General features: G+C 44.4%; 1 protein-coding gene across 3 annotated transcripts in view; it reads left to right on the forward strand.

Annotated features, from left to right (window-relative positions):
- LOC106612321 (vascular endothelial growth factor receptor 3) overlaps positions 1–25,802 on the forward strand; it is a 787,633-nt gene that overhangs the window by 744,984 nt on the left and 16,847 nt on the right. For all 3 annotated transcript variants that reach the window (XM_045724268.1, XM_045724267.1, XM_045724269.1), the window contains 11 exons: positions 1,223–1,354; positions 3,104–3,210; positions 3,668–3,803; positions 6,005–6,109; positions 6,359–6,561; positions 7,524–7,692; positions 7,902–7,996; positions 15,997–16,119; positions 16,615–16,726; positions 16,837–16,936; positions 20,099–20,204. In XM_045724268.1, coding sequence (XP_045580224.1) covers positions 1,223–1,354; positions 3,104–3,210; positions 3,668–3,803; positions 6,005–6,109; positions 6,359–6,561; positions 7,524–7,692; positions 7,902–7,996; positions 15,997–16,119; positions 16,615–16,726; positions 16,837–16,936; positions 20,099–20,204 — 1,388 coding nt within the window. The remainder of the gene's footprint in view (positions 1–1,222; positions 1,355–3,103; positions 3,211–3,667; positions 3,804–6,004; positions 6,110–6,358; positions 6,562–7,523; positions 7,693–7,901; positions 7,997–15,996; positions 16,120–16,614; positions 16,727–16,836; positions 16,937–20,098; positions 20,205–25,802) is intronic.

Here is a 25,802-nt window from a genome sequence, read left to right on the forward strand (position 1 = left end):
TTGTCAGAGTGGTGTGTGTGTGTGTGTGTTTGTCAGAGTGGTGTGTGTGTGTGTGTGTGTGTGTGTGTGTGTGTGTGTGTGTGTGTGTGTTGTGTATGTTTGTCAGAGTGGTGTGTGTGTGTGTGTGTGTGTGTTTGTCAGAGTGGTGTGTGTCTGTGTTTGTCAGAGTGGTGTGTGTGTGTGTGTGTGTGTGTGTGTGTGTGTGTGTGTAGTGTGTGTGTGTGTGTGTTTGTCAGAGTGGTGTGTGTGTGTGTGTGTGTGTGTGTGTGTGTGTGTGTGTGTGTGTGTGTGTGTGTGTGTGTTATGTTTGTCAGAGTGGTGTGTGTGTGTGTGTTTGTCAGAGTGGTGTGTGTCTGTGTTTGTCAGAGTGGTGTGTGCGTGTGTGTGTGTGTGTGTGTGTGTGTGTGTGTGTGTGTGTGTGTGTGTGTGTGTGTTGTTTATCAGAGTGGTGTGTGTGTGTGTGTTTGTCAGAGTGGTGTGTGTGTGTGTGTGTTTGTCAGAGTGGTGTATGTGTGTTTGTGTCAGTGATTGACAGGTGTGTGTGTGTGTGTGTGTGTGTGTGTGTGTATGTTTGTCAGAGTGGTGTGTGTGTGTGTGTGTTTGTCAGAGTGGTGTGTGTGTGTGTGTGTGTGTGTGTGTGTGTGTGTGTGTGTGTGTGTGTGTGTGTGTGTGTGTGTATGTTTGTCAGAGTGGTGTGTGTGTGTGTGTGTGTGTTTGTCAGAGTGGTGTGTGTCTGTGTTTGTCAGAGTGGTGTGTGTGTGTGTGTGTGCGTGTGTGTGTGTGTGTGTGTGTTTGTCAGAGTGGTGTGTGTGTGTGTGTGTTTGTCAGAGTGGTGTGTGTGTGTGTGTGTGTGTGTGTGTGTGTGTGTGTGTGTGTGTGTGTGTGTGTGTGTGTGTGTGTGTGTGTGTGTGTTTTGTCAGAGTGGTGTGTGTGTGTGTGTTTGTCAGAGTGGTGTGTGTCTGTGTTTGTCAGAGTGGTGTGTGCGTGTGTGTGTGTGTGTGTGTGTGTGTGTGTGTGTGTGTGTGTGTGTGTGTGTGTGTTTATCAGAGTGGTGTGTGTGTGTGTGTTTGTCAGAGTGGTGTGTGTGTGTGTGTGTTTGTCAGAGTGGTGTATGTGTGTTTGTGTCAGTGATTGACAGGTGTGTGTGTGTGTGTGTGTGTGTGTGTGTGTGTGTGTGTGTGTGTGTGTGTGTGTGTGTGTGTGTGTGTGTGTGTGTGTGTAGGACTTCAGCTGCAGAACGCTAACAGCACTTTGAGTATCCAGCGTATCAGAGAAGAGGACGCCGGTCTCTACACCTGCACCGCCTGTAATCAGAGAGGCTGCGTACACTCCTCCGCTGCCGTCACAGTGCTGGGTGAGACAGGAACACACACACACACACAGCGTTATTACACACACACATACACACACACACACACCTGCGTGGTATAGATGGTATAGCGGGTCCAGATGGTCCAGATGGTATAGCAGGTCCAGATGGTATAGCAGGTCCAGATTGTATATATGGTATAGCAGGTCCAGATGGTATAGATGGTATAGCAGGTCCAGCGGGTCCAGATGGTATAGATGGTATAGATGGTCCAGATGGTATAGATGGTATAGCAGGTCCAGATGGTATAGCAGGTCCAGCAGGTCCAGCGGGTCCAGATTGTATAGATGGTATAGATGGTATAGCAGGTCCAGATGGTATAGATGGTATAGCAGGTCCAGATAGTATAGCAGGTCCAGATGGTATAGATGGTATAGCAGGTCCAGATGGTAAAGCAGGTCCAGATGGTATAGCAGGTCCAGATGGTATAGATGGTATAGATGGTATAGCAGGTCCAGCAGGTATAGCGGGTCTAGATGGTATAGATGGTCCAGCTGGTCCAGATGGTATAGCACGTCCAGATGGTATAGCAGGTCCAGATGGTATAGCAGGTTCAGATGGTATAGCAGGTCCAGATGGTATAGATTGTCCAGATGGTCCAGATGGTATAGATGGTCCAGCAGGTCCAGCGAAATGCTTCATGTCATTGAGAACAGATATTAGATATCTGATACACAGTGATAAATGATTCAGGTTATTCTTCAGTGGGCTAGCTGGTGATTAATGACTCAGGTTATTCTTCAGTGGGCTAGCTGGTGAAACATGATTCAGGTTATTCTTCAGTGGGCTAGATGGTGATACATGATTCAGGTTATTTTTCAGTGGGATAGATGGCGATATATGATTCAGGTTATTATTCAGTGGGATAGATGGTGATACTTGATTCAGGTTATTCTTCAGTGGGATAGCTGGTGATATATGATTGAATTAACTAAATTGATATTTAATTGGTTATAGCATGCCCTTCATCCCTCCAGGTTCCATTCATCCCTCCAGGTTCCATTCATCCCTCCAGGTTCCATTCATCCCTCCATGTTCCATTCATCCCTCCAGGTTCCGGTGACAGGGCTAATGTTATTGTTGTTTATCTCACGAGGTTCCTGTGACAGGGCTAATGTTATTGTTGTTTATCTCACCAGGTTCCTGTGACAGGGCTAATGTTATTGTTGTTTATCTCACCAGGTTCCAGTGACAGGGCTAATGTTGTTGTTGTTTATCTCACCAGGTTCCGGTGACAGGGCTAATGTTGTTGTTTATCTCACCAGGTTCCGGTGACAGGGCTAATGTTGTTGTTGTTATATCTCACCAGGTTCCGGTGACAGGGCTAATGTTGTTGTTGTTTATCTCACCAGGTTCCGGTGACAGGGCTAATGTTGTTGTTTATCTCACCAGGTTCCGGTGACAGGGCTAATGTTGTTGTTGTTATATCTCACCAGGTTCCGGTGACAGGGCTAATGTTGTTGTTTATCTCACCAGGTTCCGGTGACAGGGCTAATGTTGTTGTTGTTTATCTCACCAGGTTCCAGTGACAGGGCTAATGTTGTTGTTGTTTATCTCACCAGGTTCCGGTGACAGGGCTAACGTTGTTGTTGTTTATCTCACCAGGTTCCGGTGACAGGGCTAACGTTGTTGTTGTTTATCTCACCAGGTTCCGGTGACAGGGCTAATGTTGTTGTTGTTTATCTCACCAGGTTCCGGTGACAGGGCTAATGTTGTTGTTGTTTATCTCACCAGGTTCCGGTGACAGGGCTAACGTGGAGATCGTGATTCTGATTGGGACGGGTGTCTTCGCTGTGTTCTTCTGTGCTCTACTCATCCTCATCTTCTGCAACGTTAAACGGGTCAGAACACACGCACTGTGATCTCCCTATAGGCTGTTCTAAGAGATCATTGACCTCCTCCAATCAGAGTGACTGTGAACTCTGACCTCACCTCTGTAACATCTCCCTCAGCTCTTTAGTCACATGGCGAAAGGAGGAAAGGTGCAAATACCCCAAGTCTCAATGTGAAATATCAGAGGCCGTATGTCTACGATCTAACAGAGATGTTCAACACGTACATCTAACAGAGATGTTTGGTTCAACACGTACATCTAACAGAGATGTTCAACACGTACATCTAACAGAGATGTTCAACACGTACATCTAACAGAGATGTTCAACACGTACATCACGTACATCTAACAGAGATGTTCAACACGTACATCTAACAGAGATGTTTGGTTCAACACGTACATCCAACAGAGATGTTCAACATCAATGTGGCCATGTTTCACTGAGCCTCTCTCTCTCTCTCCAGGTGAACCCTGCAGATATAAAGACAGGCTATCTGTCCATCATAATGGACCCAGGGGAGGTTCCTCTGGATGAGCAGTTTGAATACCTCTCCTACAACTCGTCCCAGTGGGAGATATCTGTGGACAAACTACGACTAGGTAAGAAGAGGAGGGATGTAGGGATAGATAAAGGGGGATATTTTTAATCCACCCCCTCTGAATCAGAGAGGGGTTGGGGGGCTGCCTTAATTGACATCCACATCCACATCGCCCAGGGAACAGTGGGTTAACTGCCTTGCTCAGGGACGGAACAACATATTTTTACTTTGTCAACTCAGGGATTCAATCCAGCAACCTTTCAGTTACTGGCCCAATGCTCTAACCACTAGGGTACCTGCCACCCCAGCAGCCAGGGAGGGAGGGAGAGAGGGCTAGAGAGATAGAGGGAGGGAGGGAGGGAGGGAGGGAGGGAGGGAGGGAGGGAGGGAGGGAGGGAGGGAGGGAGGGAGGGAGGGAGGGAGGGAGGGAGGGATAAACAAACTGAAGAATGAATGAAATGAATGAGTTAGCAAAAAGAATAAACCAAACTAATGAATGAGTTAGCAAAAATAATCAACCAAGCTAATGAATGAGTTAGCAAAAAGAATCAACCAAGCCAATGAATGAGTTAGCAAAAAAAATCAACCAAGCTAATGAATGACTTAGCAAAAAGAATCAACCAAGCTAATGAATGAGTTAGCAAAAAGAATCAACCAAACTAATGAATGAGTTAGCAAAAAGAATCAACCAAGCTAATGAATGAGTTAGCAAAAAGAATCAACCAAACTAATGAATGAGTTAGCAAAAAGAATCAACCAAGCTAATGAATGAGTTAGCAAAAAGAATCAACCAAGCTAATGAATGAGTTAGCAAAAAGAATCAACCAAGCTAATGAATGAGTTAGCAAAAATAATCAACCAAGCTAATGAATTAGTTAGCAAAAAAATCAACCAAACTAATGAATGAGTTAGCAAAAAGAATCAACCCAACTAATGAATGAGTTAGCAAAAAGAATCAACCAAGCTCATGAATGAGTTAGCAAAAAGAATCAACCGAACTAATGAATGAGTTAGCAAAAAGAATCAACCAAGCTAATGAATGCTACATTCTGGTTTCCTCTGTTCCTGTTGAACGGGTCTGGAGCCCAGACTGCTACTGATGATGATGGTTTGGGTAGCAGTCAGTGGTAATGATGATGGTGTTTGATGCTGGTTCACTCTCTGTTCAGTGCTCTGTAACACACACACACACACACACACACACACACACACACACACACACACACACACACACACACACACACACACACACACACACACACACACACACACACACACACACACACACACACACAATCCCAAGGGTTAGTGTCTAGATCCCTCCAGAGTGATGGATGACAACCCTGTTGTTTGTCCCTGTGGCCATTGGAATTAGAATCCTATTACATTTTAACTTTTTCATTTATACATTTACATTTGACTCATTAAATCAAATCAAATGTTATTCGTCACATGCGTTGAATACAACAGGTGTGGGTGGACCTTACAGTGAAATGATTACTTACAAGCCCTTAACCAACAATGCAGTTAAAGTAACACCAATAACGAGGCTATATACAGCTGGTACCGGTACCGAGCGGGTGTACAGGTTAGTCGAGGTAATTTGTACATGTAGGTAGGGATAAAGTTACTATGCAGAGATAATAAACAGAGAGAGCAGATGTTGCAGTCTGGAGGGACTTTAGGATCAGTGAACCAGACCAGCAGATAAATCAAAACGTCTTTACTTTAAGAATTAGAAACACATCTGGTTTCTCTAATTCTCTGCTCTCTCTCTCTGTCTCTGTCTCTCTCCCTCTCCCTCTCTATATCTCTCTCTCTCCCTCTCTCTCTCTCTCTATCGCTTCCTCTCTATCGCTTCCTCCCTCTCTCTTTCTCTCTCTCTCTCACTCGCTCTCTCTCTCCCTCTCTCCCTCTCGCTCTCTCCCTCTCTCCCTCTCTCTCTATCGCTTCCTCCCTCTCTCTCTCTCCCTCTCTCTCTCTCGCTTCCTCCCTCTCTCTCTCTCTCTCTCTCTCTCTCTATCGCTTCCTCCCTCTCTCTCTCCCTCTTCCTCTCTCTCCCTCACTCCCTCTCTCTCTCTCTCTCTCTCTCTCTCTCTCTCTCGCTTCCTCCCTCTCTCTCTCTCTCCCTCTCTCTCTCTATTGCTTCCTCTCTCTCTCTCTCTCTCTCTCTCTCTCTCTCTCTCTCTCTCTCTCTCTCTCTCTCTCTCTCTCTCTCTCTCTCTCTCTCTCGCTCTCTCTATTGTTTCCTCCCTCTCTCAGGGAAGGTGTTGGGTCATGGAGCGTTTGGGAAGGTCATCGAGGCCTCCATCTTTGGAATCAGCAAGAACAGCAGCCTGGACACTGTGGCGGTGAAGATGTTGAAAGGTGTGTCTGTCTGCCTGCCTGCCTGCCTGCCTGCCTGCCTGCCTGCCTGCCTGCCTGCCTGCCTGCCTGCCTGCCTGTCTGTCTGCCTGCCTGCCTGCCTGCATGTTTTTGTGTGTCATGTTCCATGTTCCCTGTTGATGTCCTCAGTTGTCTATCAAAACAGCAACCGCTGTATAAAAGGTCCCCAAACAAAGCAAATAACTAAATGTGTGTGTCCTGACCTAGTCTCTCCCTGTCTCCTGTGTCCAGAGGGAGCGTGTGCCAGTGACCACAAGGCTCTGATGTCAGAGCTGAAGATTCTGATCCACATTGGGAACCATCTTAACGTGGTCAACCTCCTGGGGGCATGCACCAAACCCAACGCCCCCCTCATGGTGGTGGTGGAGTACTGCAAGTATGGGAACCTCTCCAACTACCTGAGAGCCAAGAGAGAGTTCTTCCTACCTTACAGGGTAAGACCTAACCCTAACCCCTAATATCTAACCCCTAACCTGTTCAACTACCTGAGAGCCAAGAGAGAGTTCTTCCTACCTTACAGGGTAAGACCTAATGCTAACCCCTAACCCTTAACCCCTAACCCTTAACCCCTAACCTGTCCAACTACCTGAGAGCCAAGAGAGAGTTCTTCCTACCTTACAGGGTAAGACCTAACCCTAACCCCTAATATCTAACCCCTAACCTGTTCAACTACCTGAGAGCCAAGAGAGAGTTCTTCCTACCTTACAGGGTAAGACCTAATGCTAACCCCTAACCCTTAACCCCTAACCCTTAACCCCTAACCTGTCCAACTACCTGAGAGCCAAGAGAGAGTTCTTCCTACCTTACAGGGTAAGACCTAACCCTAACCCCTAACCCCTAACCCCTAACCTGTCCAACTACCTGAGAGCCAAGAGAGAGTTCTCCCCACCTTACAGGGTAAGACCTAATGCTAAGTCTTTAGTTTTCAGAGGCATTTAGTTAGTTACTGACTCGTGGTCTGTAATCTACAGATGTGTTTGACATAATATAACTGTTTTATCAGGGTGACACTAGGATCAATTACATACAACATTTACAGAATGTTTTGTTCAATTGAGAAAAACAACTGAAATCAATGGAAAGTGATGGTGAGTGTGAGGACTGTTCTGTTGCAGAGCTGGTGAAAAGGGTTTATTATAACATCATAGATCATAGGCTCTTATAACACGATGGCTGTTGGAATAGACTAAGTCCCCGGGTCTCAATCCAATTTGCGCTTTGTTCGTATTGCATGTTTTTAAAGGCAATGTCCCGCGTTCACTGAGACCACATTAATGGTAAACGCTGCATAGGTCGTCTAAATCGGAAATGACCTTTAAATGGCGCAAAGTTACTGATTTAAATCCTGTCCAATGTGTAGATGGTAACTTGCACGATGTACCTGTGTGTTCCTCAGGACCGCTCGCCTAAGACTCAGAGCCAGGTGAGACGCATGATAGAGGCGGGACAAGTGGAGCAGAGAGCCCGCCTCCCACCTTCCACATCCTCCTCCTCTATTGGCAGCCCCCAGAGTCAGTCATCCAGCAAGTCCAATCAGAAGAGCCCCTCTCCTGCTGGGGAGAAGAGTGAGTGGTGTGAATTGCTATATTGGATTTTAAGTGCTGAAAGTTCAGTCTTGAGCTTTTGACTGAAGAGCTCCATCTGAGCCTCATGAATGTAGAATCAAAACAAGTTATACCTGAGTTAAATCCTTTCTCTCCCTCTCTCTCTCTCTCTCTCCCTCCCTCCCTCCCTCCCTCCCTCCCTCCCTCCCTCCCTCCCTCCCTCCCTCCAGTGGAGGACCTATGGAAGACTCCTCTCACTATAGAAGATCTGATCTGCTATAGTTTCCAGGTGGCCAGAGGAATGGAGTTCCTGGCCTCGCGAATGGTATCTCCCCAGCAACCACACACCCATCGTCCAAAAAAACAAAAACAATTCACCCTACAAACCCATCGGCCCAGAAGATTTAATCCTAAAAACCCATCACTCCAGAAGATTTAATCCTAAAAACCCATCGCCCCAAAAGATTTAATCCTAAAAACCCATCGCCCCAGAAGATTTCTCCCTAAAAACCCACCGCCCCAGAAGATTTCTCCCTAAAAACCCATCACCCCAGAAGATTTCTCCCTAAAAACCCATCGTCCCAGAATATGTTTCCCTAAAAACCCATTGCCCCAGAATATGTCTCCCTAAAAACCCATCGCCCCAGAAGATTTAATCCTAAAAACCCATCGCCCCAGAAGATTTCTCCCTAAAAACCCATTGCCCAGAATATGTCTCCCTAAAAACCCATCGCCCCAGAATATGTCTCCCTAAAAACCCATCGCCCCAGAAGATGTAATCCTAAAAACCCATCGCCCCAGAAGATTTCTCCCTAAAAACCCATCACCCAGAATATGTCTCCCTAAAAACCCATCGCCCAGAATATGTCTCCCTAAAAACCCATCGCCCCAGAAGATTTAATACTAAAAACCCATCGCCCCAGAAGATTTCTCCCTAAAAACCCATCGCCGCAGAAGATTTCTCCCTAAAAACCCATCGCCCCAGAAAATGTAATCTTAAAAACCCATCGCCCCAGAAACCACACACAGATTATAGAGAACAAGCTGTATAATATATAGTAATACATACTGTACCGGGCCAGTTTCCCAGAACCACACATGGTGTGGTATAAAGCTCTGGACTAAAGTAGTGCACTACACCATATTGATCTCCCTAGAAACCACAGAGATTCTAGAGACCAGTCTGACAGGGGGTGTGAGGAAGAGGAGGGGGAGGAGGAGGAGGAGGAGGAGGAAGAGGAAGACGAGGAGGGGGAGGAGGAAGAGGAGGGGGAGGAGTAAGGGGAGGAAGAGGAGGAAGGGGAGGGGGAGGAGGAAGAGGAGGGGGAGGAAGAGGAGGAAGAGGAGGGGAGGAGGAAGAGGAAGAGTAGGGGGAGGAGGGGGAGGAGGAAGAGGAGGGGAGAAGGAAGAGGAGGAGGAGGAGGAGGAAGAGGAGGTGTAATGCAAATAGATGATCCAATAATACCACATCCTGGGCTTGTTTCCCAGACACAGATTAAAGCCTAAAAAACATGTTACGGAGTGTGACAGACTTCATTCTTTTTAACAAGGACTGTAGGTGCTGCTACTGGTTTCTCTCACTACCCCTTTTGCTAGCATACTCTGGACTACCAATCAATCAATTAAATGTATTTATAAAGCCCTTTTTATATCAGTCAATGTCACAAAGTGCTGTACAGAAACCCAGCCTAAAACCCCAAACAGCAAACAATGCTGGTGTAGAAGCACGGTGGCTAGGAAAAACTCCCTAGAAAGGCAGGAACCTAGGAAGAAACATAGAGAGGAACCAGGCTCTGAGGGGTGGCCAGTCCTCTTCTGGCTGTGCCGGGTGGAGATTGTAACAGAACATGGCCAAGATGTTCAAATGTTCATATCTGACCAGCAGGGTCAAATAATAATAATTACAGTGGTTGTAGAGGGTGCAACAGGTCAGCACCTCAGGAGTAAATGTCAGTTGGCTTTTCATAGCCGATCATTCAGAGTTAGAGGCAGCAGGTGCGGTAGGGAGAGAGATTCAAAAACAGCAGGTCCGGGACAGGTAGCACGTCCGGTGAACAGGTCAGGGTTCCATAGCTGCAGGCAGAACATTTGAAACTGGAGCAGCAGCACGTCCAGGTAGACTGGGGACAGCAAGGAGTCTTCAAGCCAGGTAGTCCTGAGGCATGGTCCTAGGGCTCAGGTCCTCCGAGAGAAGAGAGAAAGCGAGAGAGAGAGAGCGAGCGAGAGAGAGAGAATTAGAGGGAGCATACTTAAATTCACACAGGACACCGGGTAAGACAGGATAAATACTCCAGATATAACAGACTGACCCTAGCTCCCTGACACAAACTATTGCAGCATAAATACTGGAGGCTGAGAAAGGAGGGGTCAGGAGGGGTCAGGAGACACTGTGGCCCCATCCGACGATACCCCCGGACAGGGCCAACCAGGCAGGATATAACCCCACCCACTTTGCCAAAACACAGCCCCAACACCACTACTGGGATATCTTCAAACCACCAACTTACCATTCTGAGACAAGGCCGTGTATAGCCCACAAAGATATCCCTCACGGCACAAACCCGAGGGGCGCGCCAACCCGGACAGGAAGATCACATCAGTGACTCAACCCACTGAAGTAACGCACCCCTCCTAGGGATGGCATGGAAGAGCACCAGTAAGCCAGTGACTCAGCCCCCGTAATAGGGTTAGAGGCTGAGAATCCCAGTGGAGAGAGGGGAACCGGCCAGGCAGAGACAGCAAGGGTGGTTCGTCGCTCCAGTGCCCTGCTGTTCACCTTCGCACCCCTGGGCCAGGCTACACTCAATCATAGGACCTACTGAAGAGATGAGTCTTCAGTAAAGAGTTAAAGGTTGAGGCCGAGTCGGCGTCTCTCACATGGATCGGCAGACCATTCCATAAAAATGGAGCTCCATAGGAGAAAGCCCTGCCTCCAGCTGTTTGCTTAGAAATTCTAGGGACAGTAAGGAGGCCTGCGTCTTGTGACCATAGCGTACGTGTAGGTATGTACAGCAGGACCAAATCGGAACGATAGGTAGGAGCAAGCCCATGTAATGCTTTGTAGGTTATCAGTAAAACCTTGAAATCAGCCCTAGCCTTAACAGGAAGCCAGTGTAGAGAGGCTAGCACTGGACTAATATGATCACATTTTGGGGTTCTAGTCAAGATTTTAGCAGCCGTGTTTAGCGCTAGCTAAAGTTTATTTAGTGCTTTATCCGGGTAGCCGGAAAGTAGACCATTGCAGAAGTCTAATCTAGAAGTGGCAAAAGCATGGATTAACTTTTCTGCATCCTTTTTGGACAGAAAGTTTCAGATTTTTGTAATGTTACGTAGATTGAAAAAAGCTGTCCTTGAAATATTCTTGATATGTTCGTCAAAAGAGAGATCAGGGTCCAGAGTAACGCAGAGGTCCTTCACAGTTTTAGTTGAGACGACTGTACAACCATCAAGATTAATTGTCAGATCCAACAGAAGATCTGTCTGTTTCTTGGGACCTAGAAGTAGCATCTCTGTTTTGTCCGAGTTTAAAAGTAGAACATTTGCCCCCATCCACTTGGGGCTTCACCGTGTTTCATTGAAATGTACAGCTGTGTGTCATCCGCATAGCAGTGAAAGTTAACATAATGTTTCCGAATGACATCACGAAGAGGTAAAATACATAGTGAAAACAATGGTGGTCCTAAAACAGAGCCTTGAGGAACACAGTTGATTTGTCAGAGGACAAACCATCCACAGAGACAAACTGATATCTTTCCTACAGATAAGATCTAAACCAGGCCAGAACTTGTCCGTGTTGACCAATTTGGGTTTCCAATCTCTCCAAAAGAATGTGGTGATCAATGGTATCAAAAACAGCACTAAGGTCTAGGAGCACGAGGACAGATGCAGAGCCTTGGTCTGACGCCATTAAAAGGTAATTTACCACCTTTACGAGTGCAGTCTCAGTGCTATGATGGGGTCTAAAACCAGACTGAAGAGTTTTGTATACACTGATTGTCTTCAGGAAGGCAGTGAGTTGCTGTGCAACAGCTTTTTACATTTTTTTTAGAGGAATGGGAGAGTCGATATAGGCCGATAGTTTTTTATATTTTCTGGTTCAAGGTTTGGCTTTTCCAAGAGAGGCTTTATTACTGCCACTTTTAGTGAGTTTTGTACACATCCGGTGGTTAGGAAGCCATTTATTATGTTCAACATAGGAGGGCCAAGCACAGGAAGCAGCTCTTTCAGTTGTTTAGTTGGATAGGGTCCAGTATGCAGCTTGAAGGTTTAGAGGCCATTACTATTTTCATGAATGTGTCAAGAGATATAGGATTAAACAATTTGAGTGTCTCCCTTGATCCTAGGTCCTGGCAGTGTTGTGCAGACTCAGGACAACTGAGCTTTGGAGAAATACTTAGATTTAAAAAGGACTCCATAATTTGCTTTCTAATGATCATGATCTTTTCGTCAAAGAAGTTCATGAATGTATCACTGCTGAGGTGAAAGCCATCCTCTCTTGGGGAATGCTGCTTTTTAGTTACCCTTGCAACAGTATCAAAAATAAATGTTGGAATGTTCTTATTTTCCTCAATTCAGTTGGAAAAATAGGATGATCGAGCAGCAGTGAGGGCTCTTCAATACTGCACAGTATTGTCTTTCCAAGCTAGTCGGAAGACTTCCAGTTTGGTGGACCTGAGGACCTGAGTTCTTGGTAAAAGCTTGGAGGTATGGGGCTACCTTTCCCTTTCTCGAAACGGTGGCACAGTTCCAGTAGGGATGTTGTGTCTAACTGCATCGGTGTGCGCAAAGTCCTCGTCATGCTGGAAGAAAATGCAATGCCATTTTGTTTGTTAGATACATTTTAGACTACAAATGCTATGATCGTATGCTATCCATTTGTTTGTCTTTTTGTATGTTCTTTGTATGACATTTTTTAAATATTTGAGTTAACCAATGATATTAGGCCACACTTGGCCATGATTACAAACACCTGTGTGTCTTCTGACACTATATAAATGACTCATCTCGCAGTGTTTGTGATGATACCCTGATGAAGACAGCTTTGCTGTAGAAACGTTGGTTATTAGGTTATTACATTTTTGCATCTGAGCTCTTAGAGTGTGCGGCTTTCCCTTATTTTCTAGGAAGAAAATGCAATGCCATTTCTGTACAAGTTGGTCCACTTTGGCTTGTCGCTCTGGGGCAAGTCCTTCACAGTGTGGAACGTTTCCAAGAGCCTCTGGAACACAGCTTTCCCATCCTTCAACGTTTCAGTGCAACTTCGAGCACGTCCTCCGACAGTTCCTGCAAATCAACCTGTGGGGACTGTATTTGTTGGTTATCAACTTGACATACTTTTGCTTAGGGGCACCATTGTGGAATTTGGTTTAAGGTTGGGGGTTGTAGACCTACTGGAATCTGTTGTGCACCCAGGCTACAGCATGTGTACCTCCCACTCAACTCAGTCTCTGTATCCAGGCTCTCCACCACAGTAGTCCATCTTACCAGCAGTTTGTCCACCACAGTAGTCCATCTGACCAGGAGGCTCTCCACCACAGTAGTCCATCTGACCAGGAGGCTCTCCACCACAGTAGTCCATCTGACCAGGAGGCCCTCCACCACAGTAGTCCATCTGACCAGGAGGCCCTCCACCACAGTAGTCCATCTGACCAGCAGTCTGTCCACCACAGTAGTCCATCTGACCAGCAGTCTGTCCACCACAGTAGTCCATCTGACCAGCAGTCTGTCCACCACGGTAGTCCATCTGACCAGGAGGCCCTCCACCACTGTAGTCCATCTGACCAGGAGGCCCTCCACCACAGTAGTCCATCTGACCAGGAGTCTCTCCACCACAGTAGACCATCTGACCAGGAGTCTCTCCACCACAGTAGTCCATCTGACCAGGAGGCTCTGGAATATGTTTCAGGGGTATACGTACTGGCTGTTGCTGGGTGAGTCGGGCCGTTGCTGGGTCAGTATTACACAGGAAGTCCAGCACTACATACCCAACATAAGGATATTAAAGTCCATTAGCAGCTTTTAAGGCTAGCCATTCTACTCCTTCTTGTATGGCTAGGCATTCTAATCCTCCTTTTAAGGCTAGCCATTCTAATCCTCCTTTTAAGGTTAGCCATTCTAATCCTCCTTTTAAGGCTAGCCATTCTAATCCTTCTTTTAAGGCTAGCCATTCTAATCCTCCTTTTAAGGCTAGCCATTCTAATCCTCCTTTTAAGGCTAGCCATTCTAATCCTTCTTTTAAAGCTAGCCATTCTAATCCTTCTTTTAAGGCTAGCCATTCTAATCCTCCTTTTAAGGCTAGCCATTCTAATCCTCCTTTTAAGGCTAGCCATTCTAATCCTTATTTTAAGGCTAGCCATTCTAATTCTCCTTTTAAGGCTAGCCATTCTAATTCTCCTTTTAAGGCTAGCCATTCTAATCCCCCTTTTAAGGCTAGCCATTCTAATCCTTCTTTCCGCCCAGGCTGCTAGTGTTTGAATTGTCCTTGAAAAAAGGATTCACTAAACATGGTCACCTGATACCCAGAGTCTAGAAGACAAGGCACAGCGATTCCCCCTGCAATAACCCCCACCTAAGGATATTCCCCTATTAAAAAGGGCTTTATTGACTCATTCTGCTTTCAGTACTCATCCCGTCCACTCGCCTTAAAGTGGACAGGCGTTCCGGTTTAACGGCTGCTTTGGCGCTTGCAGTTGTGGGCGTTCTCTGCGCATTTGGCCTCCCTCTCCACAGTGAAGACAGATGGGGGCGGCCTTGGCCAACCCAGCTTAGCTGCTTCTGAAAACGACCATGTCCCCCTTGTTCATGGAATAATTCTAGGGTTGTTGGATGGGTTGCTGCTCCTTCAGCATTAGTTCCTCCCGTAATGACTTCCTATGATTTAGGAACTCTGTGTGTCTGTTTCTTCAACTGAGCAGCAGCGTCTTGTAGAGGGGGTTCTTCTACAGTCACTCGCCTGGCCAAGCTTTCACTCTGTACGTTCCCCTCTTCACTTTCCAGCTGCTTTACGTCCTGTAAAAGTCAGGAAAAATACATTTGGAGTTCTTGACGTATCTGGCGTTGGAGGTCTTTTTTTATAGCGCCTGGTTGCAGAGCCATGATCACCTGGTCGTGCAATGTGTCAACCTTGCTGGCTGAACCATCAGGCTTTGCAGTTTTCCACTTCTGGAATGCTTCCTGTAATCACCAGAGGAAGCCCCCCCCCCGCCCCCCCACCTGTTTTCTGACAGCCTGTTTATGGGAAAACGTAATTCACAGGTTAGCCGGTGATGCACGCTCGCCATATAGTTCTTGAAGTTTAACTAAGATTTAAGCAGTTGTATCTGTGTCTTTAAAATCGAATAACTGTATCTGGCGTTTGGCCTCTCCTTCTAGCAAGGTCTGCAAGAAATCTACCGTTTGTTCTTCATGGAGGCCTTGTGCTCGGAGCAGGGCAGGGAGGTCTTGTGCTGGGAGCAGGGCAGGAAGGCCTTGTGCTGGGAGCAGGGCAGGGAGGCCTTGTGCTGGGAGCAGGGCAGGGAGGCCTTGTGCTCGGACTGGTAGAAACAGAGGTAAATAGATAAGCAGCTTTGTTATAAAACATGGTTCACTCTTGATGGGAAAAATAAAGAATTCTCTGTTGCACTCCTCCACACTCTCCCATGCTTGATGGGTTGCCGACTGCAAACTCCTCAATAATCTAATAGCAATAAACAGAAATAGTCTCTGCTGCAGTCCGCGACACATGCTCAACAGAGAACCCATGAATAGCCTAAATCTGGTATCCAGCCCACTGTGTGTCAAGACTAGAGACTAAAATGGAACCACAATGAGATGTAGAGATGATAATGAAGCTCCTCCCTCCACTGTCTTGTGTTAATAAAGCTCCGCCCTCCACTGTGTCGTGATAGTAAAGCTCCTCCCTCCACTATGTCGTGATAGCAAAGCTCCCCTCCCACTATGTCGTGATAGCAAAGGTCCTCCCTCCCACTATGTCGTGATAGTAAAGATCCTCCCTCCCACTATGTTGTGATAGTAAAGCTCCTCCCTCCACTATGTCGTGATAGTAAAGCTCCCCCCTCCCACTATGTCGTGATAGTAAAGCTCCTCCCTCCACTATGGCGTGATAGTAAAGCTCACCCCCCCACTATGTTGTGATAGTAAAGGTCCTCCCTCCACTATGTCATGATAGTAAAGCCCCTCCCTCCCACTATGTTGTGATAGTAAAGCTCCTCCCTCCCACTATGTCGTGATAGTAAAGCTCCCCCCTCCCACTGTGTCTCAGGTAGTAAGGAGCTCAGTATGTTGGAGGAGTTACATCCGTGTGTGTGGGTGTGTGTGTTTCGGCAGTGTATCCACAGGGACCTTGCAGCGAGGAACATTCTACTGTCAGAGAACAACGTGGTGAAGATATGTGACTTCGGCCTGGCTAGAGACATCTACAAAGACCCCGACTACGTCAGGAAAGGCAACGTAAGACACACACCTCGGGGGAAAATCTTGGGGTAGTTATATCAGGGCCAACGGCAAATTCAAATCTCTGTCACCGGAGGAGCAGTATGTCTAGGTTGTCATCCACTAGACTCGTATAACCTTAAAGGTGCTATCTAGAGCCTAAAAGGTGCTATCTAGAACCTAAAAGGGTTCATCGGCTGTCCCCATAGGAGAAACCTTTGAAGAAATGTTTCTTTCCTGGTGGAACCTATTTGGTTTCCAGGTAGAAAGAACATTTTTGGGTTCCACGTTGAACCCTTTCCATAGACGGTTCTACATGGAACACAAAAGGGTTCTACTGTGGGGTCGGCCGAAGGATCCTTCTGGAACCCTTTATTCTAAGAGTGTATGGCTGATTAAATTCTCTCTCTCTCTCTGTCTCTCTTCTCCCTCCCTCCCTCTCTCTCTCTCTCTCTCTCTCTCTCTCTCTCTCTCTCTCTCTCTCTCTTTCTCCCCTCTCTTCTCTCTCTGCAGGCCCGTCTGCCACTGAAGTGGATGGCTCCAGAGAGTATCTTTGACAAGGTCTACACCAGCCAGTCTGACGTCTGGTCCTTTGGTGTTCTACTCTGGGAGATCTTCTCTCTGGGTGAGACATTTAGGTCTTTTAGCAGTGAGAGACATTGTTCTTCCCTAGGTTAGCCACCCATGCTGACAGACAGAACTTATCTCTGATAACACCAGTGTTCCTCTCCTCAGGTGCATCTCCGTACCCCGGTGTCCAGATCGATGAGGACTTCTGTAAACGACTGAAAGATGGAACCAGGATGAGAGCTCCTGAAACAGCTTCCCCTGAGATGTGAGTCAACACAGACCCTAGAATATATCACAAGATATATGTAGTTATATGTGAGTCAACACAGATCCGAGAATAATTCACAAGATATATGTAGTTATATGTGAGTCAACACAGATCCGAGAATAATTCACAAGATATATGTAGTTATATGTGAGTCACTTACTCCTTACCTACCTTGCATACATTTCATGCAAACCCAAGCACACTACATGCTTAGTAATGTAAGGTACTGTGTGCTCTGTGCTCTGTAGTGGCTAGAACTACTAGTGGCTGTGTGAAGTGCACTCGAACACTCTTCAGCCCTACTGTGTGTCTCTGCTGCCCTCTGCTGGTAGTTATGGATCCTGCTGGCCTGTAGGATATCTCTGCTGGTAGTTATGGGATCCTGCTGGCCTGTAGTATATCTCTACTGGTAGTTATGGGATCCTGCTGGCCTGTAGGACATCTCTGCTGGCCTGTAGGACATCTCTGCTGGTAGTTATGGGATCCTGCTGGCCTGTAGGACATCTCTACTGGTACTTATGGGATCCTGCTGGCCTGTAGGACATCTCTACTGGTAGTTATAGGATCCTCCTGGCCTGTAGGACATCTCTGCTGGTAGTTATGGGATCCTGCTGGCCTGTAGGATATCTCTACTGGTAGTTATGGGATCCTGCCGGCCTGTAGGACATCTCTACTGGTAGTTATGGGATCCTGCTGGCCTGTAGGACATCTCTGCTGGTAGTTATGGGATCCTGCTGGCCTGTAGGACATTTCTACTGGTAGTTATGGGATCCTGCTGGCCTGTAGTATATCTCTACTGGTAGTTATGGGATCCTGCTGGCCTGTAGGACATCTCTGCTGGCCTGTAGGACATCTCTGCTGGTAGTTATGGGATCCTGCTGGCCTGTAGGACATCTCTACTGGTACTTATGGGATCCTGCTGGCCTGTAGGACATCTCTACTGGTAGTTATGGGAACCTGCTGGCCTGTAGGACATCTCTACTGGTAGTTATGGGATCCTGCTCGCCTGTAGGACATCTCTACTGGTAGTTATAGGATCCTCCTGGCCTGTAGGACATCTCTGCTGGTAGTTATGGGATCCTGCTGGCCTGTAGGACATCTCTGCTGGCCTGTAGGACATCTCTGCTGGTAGTTATGGGATCCTGCTGGCCTGTAGGATATCTCTACTGGTAGTTATGGGATCCTGCCGGCCTGTAGGACATCTCTGCTGGCCTGTAGGACATCTCTGCTGGTAGTTATGGGATCCTGCTGGCCTGTAGGACATCTCTACTGGTACTTATGGGATCCTGCTGGCCTGTAGGACATCTCTACTGGTAGTTATAGGATCCTCCTGGCCTGTAGGACATCTCTGCTGGTAGTTATGGGATCCTGCTGGCCTGTAGGATATCTCTACTGGTAGTTATGGGATCCTGCCGGCCTGTAGGACATCTCTACTGGTAGTTATGGGATCCTGCTGGCCTGTAGGACATCTCTGCTGGTAGTTATGGGATCCTGCTGGCCTGTAGGACATTTCTACTGGTAGTTATGGGATCCTGCTGGCCTGTAGTATATCTCTACTGGTAGTTATGGGATCCTGCTGGCCTGTAGGACATCTCTGCTGGCCTGTAGGACATCTCTGCTGGTAGTTATGGGATCCTGCTGGCCTGTAGGACATCTCTACTGGTACTTATGGGATCCTGCTGGCCTGTAGGACATCTCTACTGGTAGTTATGGGAACCTGCTGGCCTGTAGGACATCTCTACTGGTAGTTATGGGATCCTGCTCGCCTGTAGGACATCTCTACTGGTAGTTATAGGATCCTCCTGGCCTGTAGGACATCTCTGCTGGTAGTTATGGGATCCTGCTGGCCTGTAGGACATCTCTGCTGGCCTGTAGGACATCTCTGCTGGTAGTTATGGGATCCTGCTGGCCTGTAGGATATCTCTACTGGTAGTTATGGGATCCTGCCGGCCTGTAGGACATCTCTACTGGTAGTTATGGGATCCTGCTGGCCTGTAGGACATCTCTACTGGTAGTTATGGGATCCTGCTGGCCTGTAGGACATCTCTACTGGTAGTTATAGGATCCTCCTGGCCTGTAGGACATCTCTGCTGGTAGTTATGGGATCCTTCTGGCCTGTAGGACATCTCTGCTGGTAGTTATGGGATCCTGCTGGCCTGTAGGACATTTCTACTGGTAGTTATGGGATCCTGCTGGCCTGTAGGACATCTCTTCTGGTAGTTATGGGATCCTGCTGGCCTGTAGAGTATCTCTACTGGTAGTTAGGGGATCCTGCTGGCCTGTAGGACATCTCTGCTGGCCTGTAGGACATCTCTGCTGTTAGTTATGGGATCCTGCTGGCCTGTAGGATATCTCTACTGGTAGTTATGGGATCCTGCCGGCCTGTAGGACATCTCTACTGGTAGTTATTGGATCCTCCTGGCCTGTAGGACATCTCTGCTGGTAGTTATGGGATCCTTCTGGCCTGTAGGACATCTCTGCTGGTAGTTATGGGATCCTGCTGGCCTGTAGGACATTTCTACTGGTAGTTATGGGATCCTGCTGGCCTGTAGGACATCTCTTCTGGTAGTTATGGGATCCTGCTGGCCTGTAGGTTATCTCTACTGGTAGTTAGGGGATCCTGCTGGCCTGTAGGACATCTCTGCTGGCCTGTAGGACATCTCTGCTGGTAGTTATGGGATCCTGCTGGCCTGTAGAATATCTCTACTGGTAGTTATGGGATCCTGCTGGCCTGTAGGACATCTCTACTGGTAGTTATGGGATCCTGCTGGGCTGTAGGATATCTCTACTGGTAGTTATGGGATCCTGCTGGCCTGTAGGATATCTCTACTGGTAGTTATGGGATCCTGCTGGCCTGTAGGATATCTCTGCTGGTAGTTATGGGATCCTGCTGGCCTGTAGGACATCTCTACTGGTAGTTATGGGATCCTGCTGGCCTGTAGGATATCTCTACTGGTCGTTATGGGATCCTGCTGGCCTGTAGGATATCTCTACTGGTCGTTATGGGATCCTGCTGGCCTGTAGTACATCTCTGCTGGTAGTTATGGGATCCTGCTGGCCTGTAGGATATCTCTACTGGTAGTTATGGGATCCTGCTGGCCTGTAGGATATCTCTTTGCTTTTTCATGTTGCTGTGTGTCTGTGTCTCTCTCTTAATAGCTATGGTATAATGCTGGCCTGCTGGCAGGGCGAGCCCCGGGAGAGACCTACCTTCCAAGCCCTGGTAGATATCCTGGGAGACCTACTACAAGACAACAGCCTACCAGTAAGACACTGAGAGGTTTTAACCTATCCAGTCATGTCTGATCTGTCAACACTGAAGTACTAGTGGTCATTTCTGGAAGAATGGGGGTCACATACAGAAATGGAACGAGCCCATGTATAGTTCTGTATTCTTTTAAATGGATTATAAACTTGGGAGTTTCAGTCCTGGATGCTGATTGACTGACAGCCGTGGTATATCAGGCATTATAAACCGGGGAGTTTGAGTCCTGGATGCTGATTGACTGACAGCCGTGGTATATCAGACATTATAAACCGGGGAGTTTGAGTCCTGGATGCTGATTGACTGACAGCCGTGGTATATCAGACATTATAAACCGGGGAGTTTGAGTCCTGGATGCTGATTGACTGACAGCCGTGGTATATCAGACATTATAAACCAGGGAGTTTGAGTCCTGGCTGCTGATTGACTGAAAGCCATAGTATATCAGACATTATAAACTGGGTGGTTCGAGCCCTGAATGCTGATTGTCTGACAGCTGTGGTATAACAGACCGTCTGTATGACAAAACATTTATTTTACTGCTCTAATTACGGTGGTAACCAGTTTATAATAGCAAAGCACCTCGGGGGTTTGGGGTATATGACCAATATACCACGGCTAAAGGCTGTATCCAGGCACTCCGCGTTGCGTCGCGCGTAAGAAGAGCCCTTACCCGTGGTATATTGGCAATATACCACACCCTCTTGTGCCTTTTGCTTAAGCAAGATATGTGTGTTACATGTCTGTATTTCCCGTTCTGTAGGATGGTAAGGACTGATATTATATTCTGTAGGACGGTAAGGACTAACTGATATTATATGCTGTAGGATGGTAAGGATTGATAATATATTCTGTAGGATGGTAAGGACTGACATTATATTCTGTAGGATGATAAGGACTAACTGATATTATATTCTGTAGGATGATAAGGACTAACTGATATTATATTCTGTAGGATGATAAGGACTAACTGATATTATATTCTGTAGGACGGTAAGGACTGATATTATATTCTGTAGGACGGTAAGGACTGATATTATATTCTGTAGGACGGCAAGGACTGATATTATATTCTGTAGGACGGTAAGGACTGACTGATATTATATTATGTAGGAAAGTAAGGACTAACTGATATTTTATTCTGTAGGATGGTAAGGACTGACTGATATTATATTCTGTAGGATGGTAAGGACTGATATTATATTCTCTAGGATGGTAAGGACTGACTGATATTATATTATGTAGGATGGTAAGGACTGATATTGTATTCTGTAGGATGGTAAGGACTGATATTATATTCTGTAGGATGATAAGGACTAACTGATATTATATTCTGTAGGATGATAAGGACTAACTGATATTATATTCTGTAGGATTGTAAGGTCTAACTGATATTATATTCTGTAGGATGGTAAGGACTGATATTATATTCTGTAGGATGGTAAGGACTGAATTTCTATTCTATAGGATAGTAAGGACTGACTGATATTATATTCTATAGGATGGTAAGGACTGATATTATATTCTGTAGGATGGTAAGGACTGATATTATATTCTGTAGGATGTTAAGAATTGATATTATATTCTGTAGAATGGTATGGACTGATATTATATTCTGTAGGATGGTAAGAATTGATATTATATTCTGTAGGATGGTAAGGACTGATATTATATTCTGTAGGATGGTAAGGACTAACTGATATTATATTCTGTAGGATGGTAAAGACTAACTGACACTATACTCTGTAGGATAGTAAGGACTGATATATTCTGTAGGATGGTAAGGATTAACTCATTATATTCTGTAGGATGGTAAGGACTGATATTATATTATGTAGGATGGTAAGGACTGATATTATATTCTGTAGGACGATAAGGACTAACTGATATTATATTCTGTAGGACGGTAAGGACTAACTGATATTATATGCTGTAGGATGGTAAGGACTGATAATATATTCTGTAGGATGGTAAGGACTGATATTATATTCTGTAGGATGATAAGGACTAACTGATATTATATTCTGTAGGATGATAAGGACTAACTGATATTATATTCTGTAGGATTGTAAGGTCTAACTGATATTATATTCTGTAGGATGGTAAGGACTATTATTATATTCTGTAGGATGGTAAGGACTGATATTATATTCTGTAGGATGGTAAGGACTGATATTATATTCTGTAGGATGGTAAGGACTGATATTATATTCTGTAGGATGGTAAGGACTGATATTATATTCTGTAGGATGGTAAGGACTAACTGATATTATATTCTGTAGGACGGTAATGACTGATATTATATTCTGTAGGACGGTAATGACTGATATTATATTCTGTAGGATGGTAAGGGTTGACTGATATTATATTATGTAGGATGGTAAGGACTGATATTATATTCTGTAGGATGGTAAGGATTGACTGATATTATATTCTGTAGGATTGTAAGGTCTAACTGATATTATATTCTGTAGGATGGTAAGGACTGATATTATATTCTGTAGGATGGTAAGGACTGATATTATATTCTGTAGGATGGTAAGGACTGATATTATATTCTGTAGGATGATAAGGATTAACTGATATTATATTCGGTAGGATGATAAGGACTGACAGATATTATATTCTGTAGGATGGTAAGGACTGATATTATATTCTGTAGGATGGTAAGGACTGATATTATATTATGTAGGATGGTAAGGACTAACTGATATTATATTCTGTAGGACGGTAATGACTGATATTATATTCTGCAGGATGGTAATGACTGATATTATATTCTGTAGGATGGTAAGGGTTGACTGATATTATATTATGTAGGATGGTAAGGACTGATATTATATTCTGTACGATGGTAAGGATTGACTGATATTATATTCTGTAGGATGATAAGGATTAACTGATATTATATTCGGTAGGATGATAAGGACTGACAGATATTATATTCTGTAGGATTGTAAAGTCTAACTGATATTATATTCTGTAGGATGGTAAGGACTGATATTATATTCTGTAGGATGGTAAGGACTGATATTATATTATGTAGGATGGTAAGGACTAACTGATATTATATTCTGTAGGACGGTAATGACTGATATTATATTCTGTAGGATGGTAAGGGTTGACTGATATTATATTATGTAAGATGGTAAGGACTGATATTATATTCTGTACGATGGTAAGGATTGACTGATATTATATTCTGTAGGATTGTAAGGTCTAACTGATATTATATTCGGTAGGATGGTAAGGACTGATATTATATTCTGTAGTATGGTAAGGACTGATATTATATTCTGTAGGATGGTAAGGACTGATATTATATTCTGTAGGATGATAAGGATTAACTGATATTATATTCTGTAGGATGATAAGGACTAACTGATATTATATTCTGTAGGACGGTAATGACTGATATTATATTCTGTAGGATGGTAAGGATTGACTGATATTATATTATGTATGATGGTAAGGACTGATATTATATTCTGTAGGATGGTAAGGACTAACTGATATTATATTCTGTAGGATTGTAAGGTCTAACTGATATTATATTCTGTAGGATGGTAAGGACTGATATTATATTCTGTAGGATGATAAGGACTAACTGATATTATATTCTGTAGGATTGTAAGGTCTAACTGATATTATATTCTGTAGGATGTTAAGGACTGATATTATATTCTTTAGGATGGTAAGGACTGATATTATATTCTGTAGGATGGTAAGGACTGATATTATATTCTGTAGGATGGTAAGGACTGATATTATATTCCGTAGGATGGTAAGGACTAACTGATCTTATATTCTGTAGGACAGTAATGACTGATATTCTATTCTGGAGGATGGTAAGGACTGACTGATATTATATTATGTAGGATGGTAAGGACTGATATTATATTATGTAGGATGGTAAGGACTGACTGATATTATATTCTGTAGGATGGTAAGGACTGATATTATATTCTGTAGGACGGTAAGGACTAACTGATATTATATTCTGTAGGACGGTAAGGAATAACTGATATTATATGCTGTAGGATGGTAAGGACTGATAATATATTCTGTAGGATGGTAATGACTGATATTGTATTCTGTAGGATGATCAGGACTAACTGATATTATATTCTGTAGGATGATAAGGACTAACTGATATTATATTCTGTAGGATTGTAAGGTCTAACTGATATTATATTCTGTAGGATGGTAAGGACTATTATTATATTCTGTAGGATGGTAAGGACTGATATTATATTCTGTAGGATGGTAAGGACATGATATTCTGTAGGATGGTAAGGACTGATATTATATTCTGTAGGATGGTAAGGACTGATATTATATTCTGTAGGATGGTAAGGACTAACTGATATTATATTCTGTAGGACGGTAATGACTGATATTATATTCTGTAGGATGGTAATGACTGATATTGTATTCTGTAGGATGATCAGGACTAACTGATATTATATTCTGTAGGATGATAAGGACTAACTGATATTATATTCTGTAGGATTGTAAGGTCTAACTGATATTATATTCTGTAGGATGGTAAGGACTATTATTATATTCTGTAGGATGGTAAGGACTGATATTATATTCTGTAGGATGGTAAGGACATGATATTCTGTAGGATGGTAAGGACTGATATTATATTCTGTAGGATGGTAAGGACTGATATTATATTCTGTAGGATGGTAAGGACTAACTGATATTATATTCTGTAGGACGGTAATGACTTATATTATATTCTGTAGGATGGTAAGGATTGACTGATATTATATTATGTAGCATGGTAAGGACTGATATTATATTCTGTAGGATGGTAAGGATTGACTGATATTATATTCTGTAGGATTGTAAGGTCTAACTGATATTATATTCTGTGGGATGGTACGGACTGATATTATATTCTGTAGGATGGTAAGGACTGATATTATATTCTGTAGGATGGTAAGGACTGATATTATATTCTGTAGGATGATAAGGATTAACTGATATTATATTCGGTAGGATGATAAGGACTAACAGATATTATATTCTGTAGGATTGTAAGGTCTAACTGATATTATATTCTGTAGGATGGTAAGGACTGATATTATATTCTGTAGGATGGTAAGGACTGATATTATATTCTGTAGGATGGTAAGGACTGATATTATATTCTGTAGGATGATAAGGATTAACTGATATTATATTCGGTAGGATGATAAGGACTAACAGATATTATATTCTGTAGGATTGTAAAGTCTAACTGATATTATATTCTGTAGGATGGTAAGGACTGATATTATATTCTGTAGGATGGTAAGGACTGATATTATATTATGTAGGATGGTAAGGACTAACTGATATTATATTCTGTAGGACGGTAATGACTGATATTATATTCTGTAGGATGGTAAGGATTGACTGATATTATATTATGTAGGATGGTAAGGACTGATATTATATTCTGTAGGATGGTAAGGATTGACTGATATTATATTCTGTAGGATGGTAAGGACTGATATTATATTCTGTAGGATGGTAAGGACTGATATTATATTCTGTAGTATGGTAAGGACTGATATTATATTCTGTAGGATGATAAGGACTGAT

Source organism: Salmo salar, chromosome ssa09 (assembly GCF_905237065.1).
Source record: "Salmo salar chromosome ssa09, Ssal_v3.1, whole genome shotgun sequence".
NCBI classification, from domain to species: domain Eukaryota; kingdom Metazoa; phylum Chordata; class Actinopteri; order Salmoniformes; family Salmonidae; genus Salmo; species Salmo salar.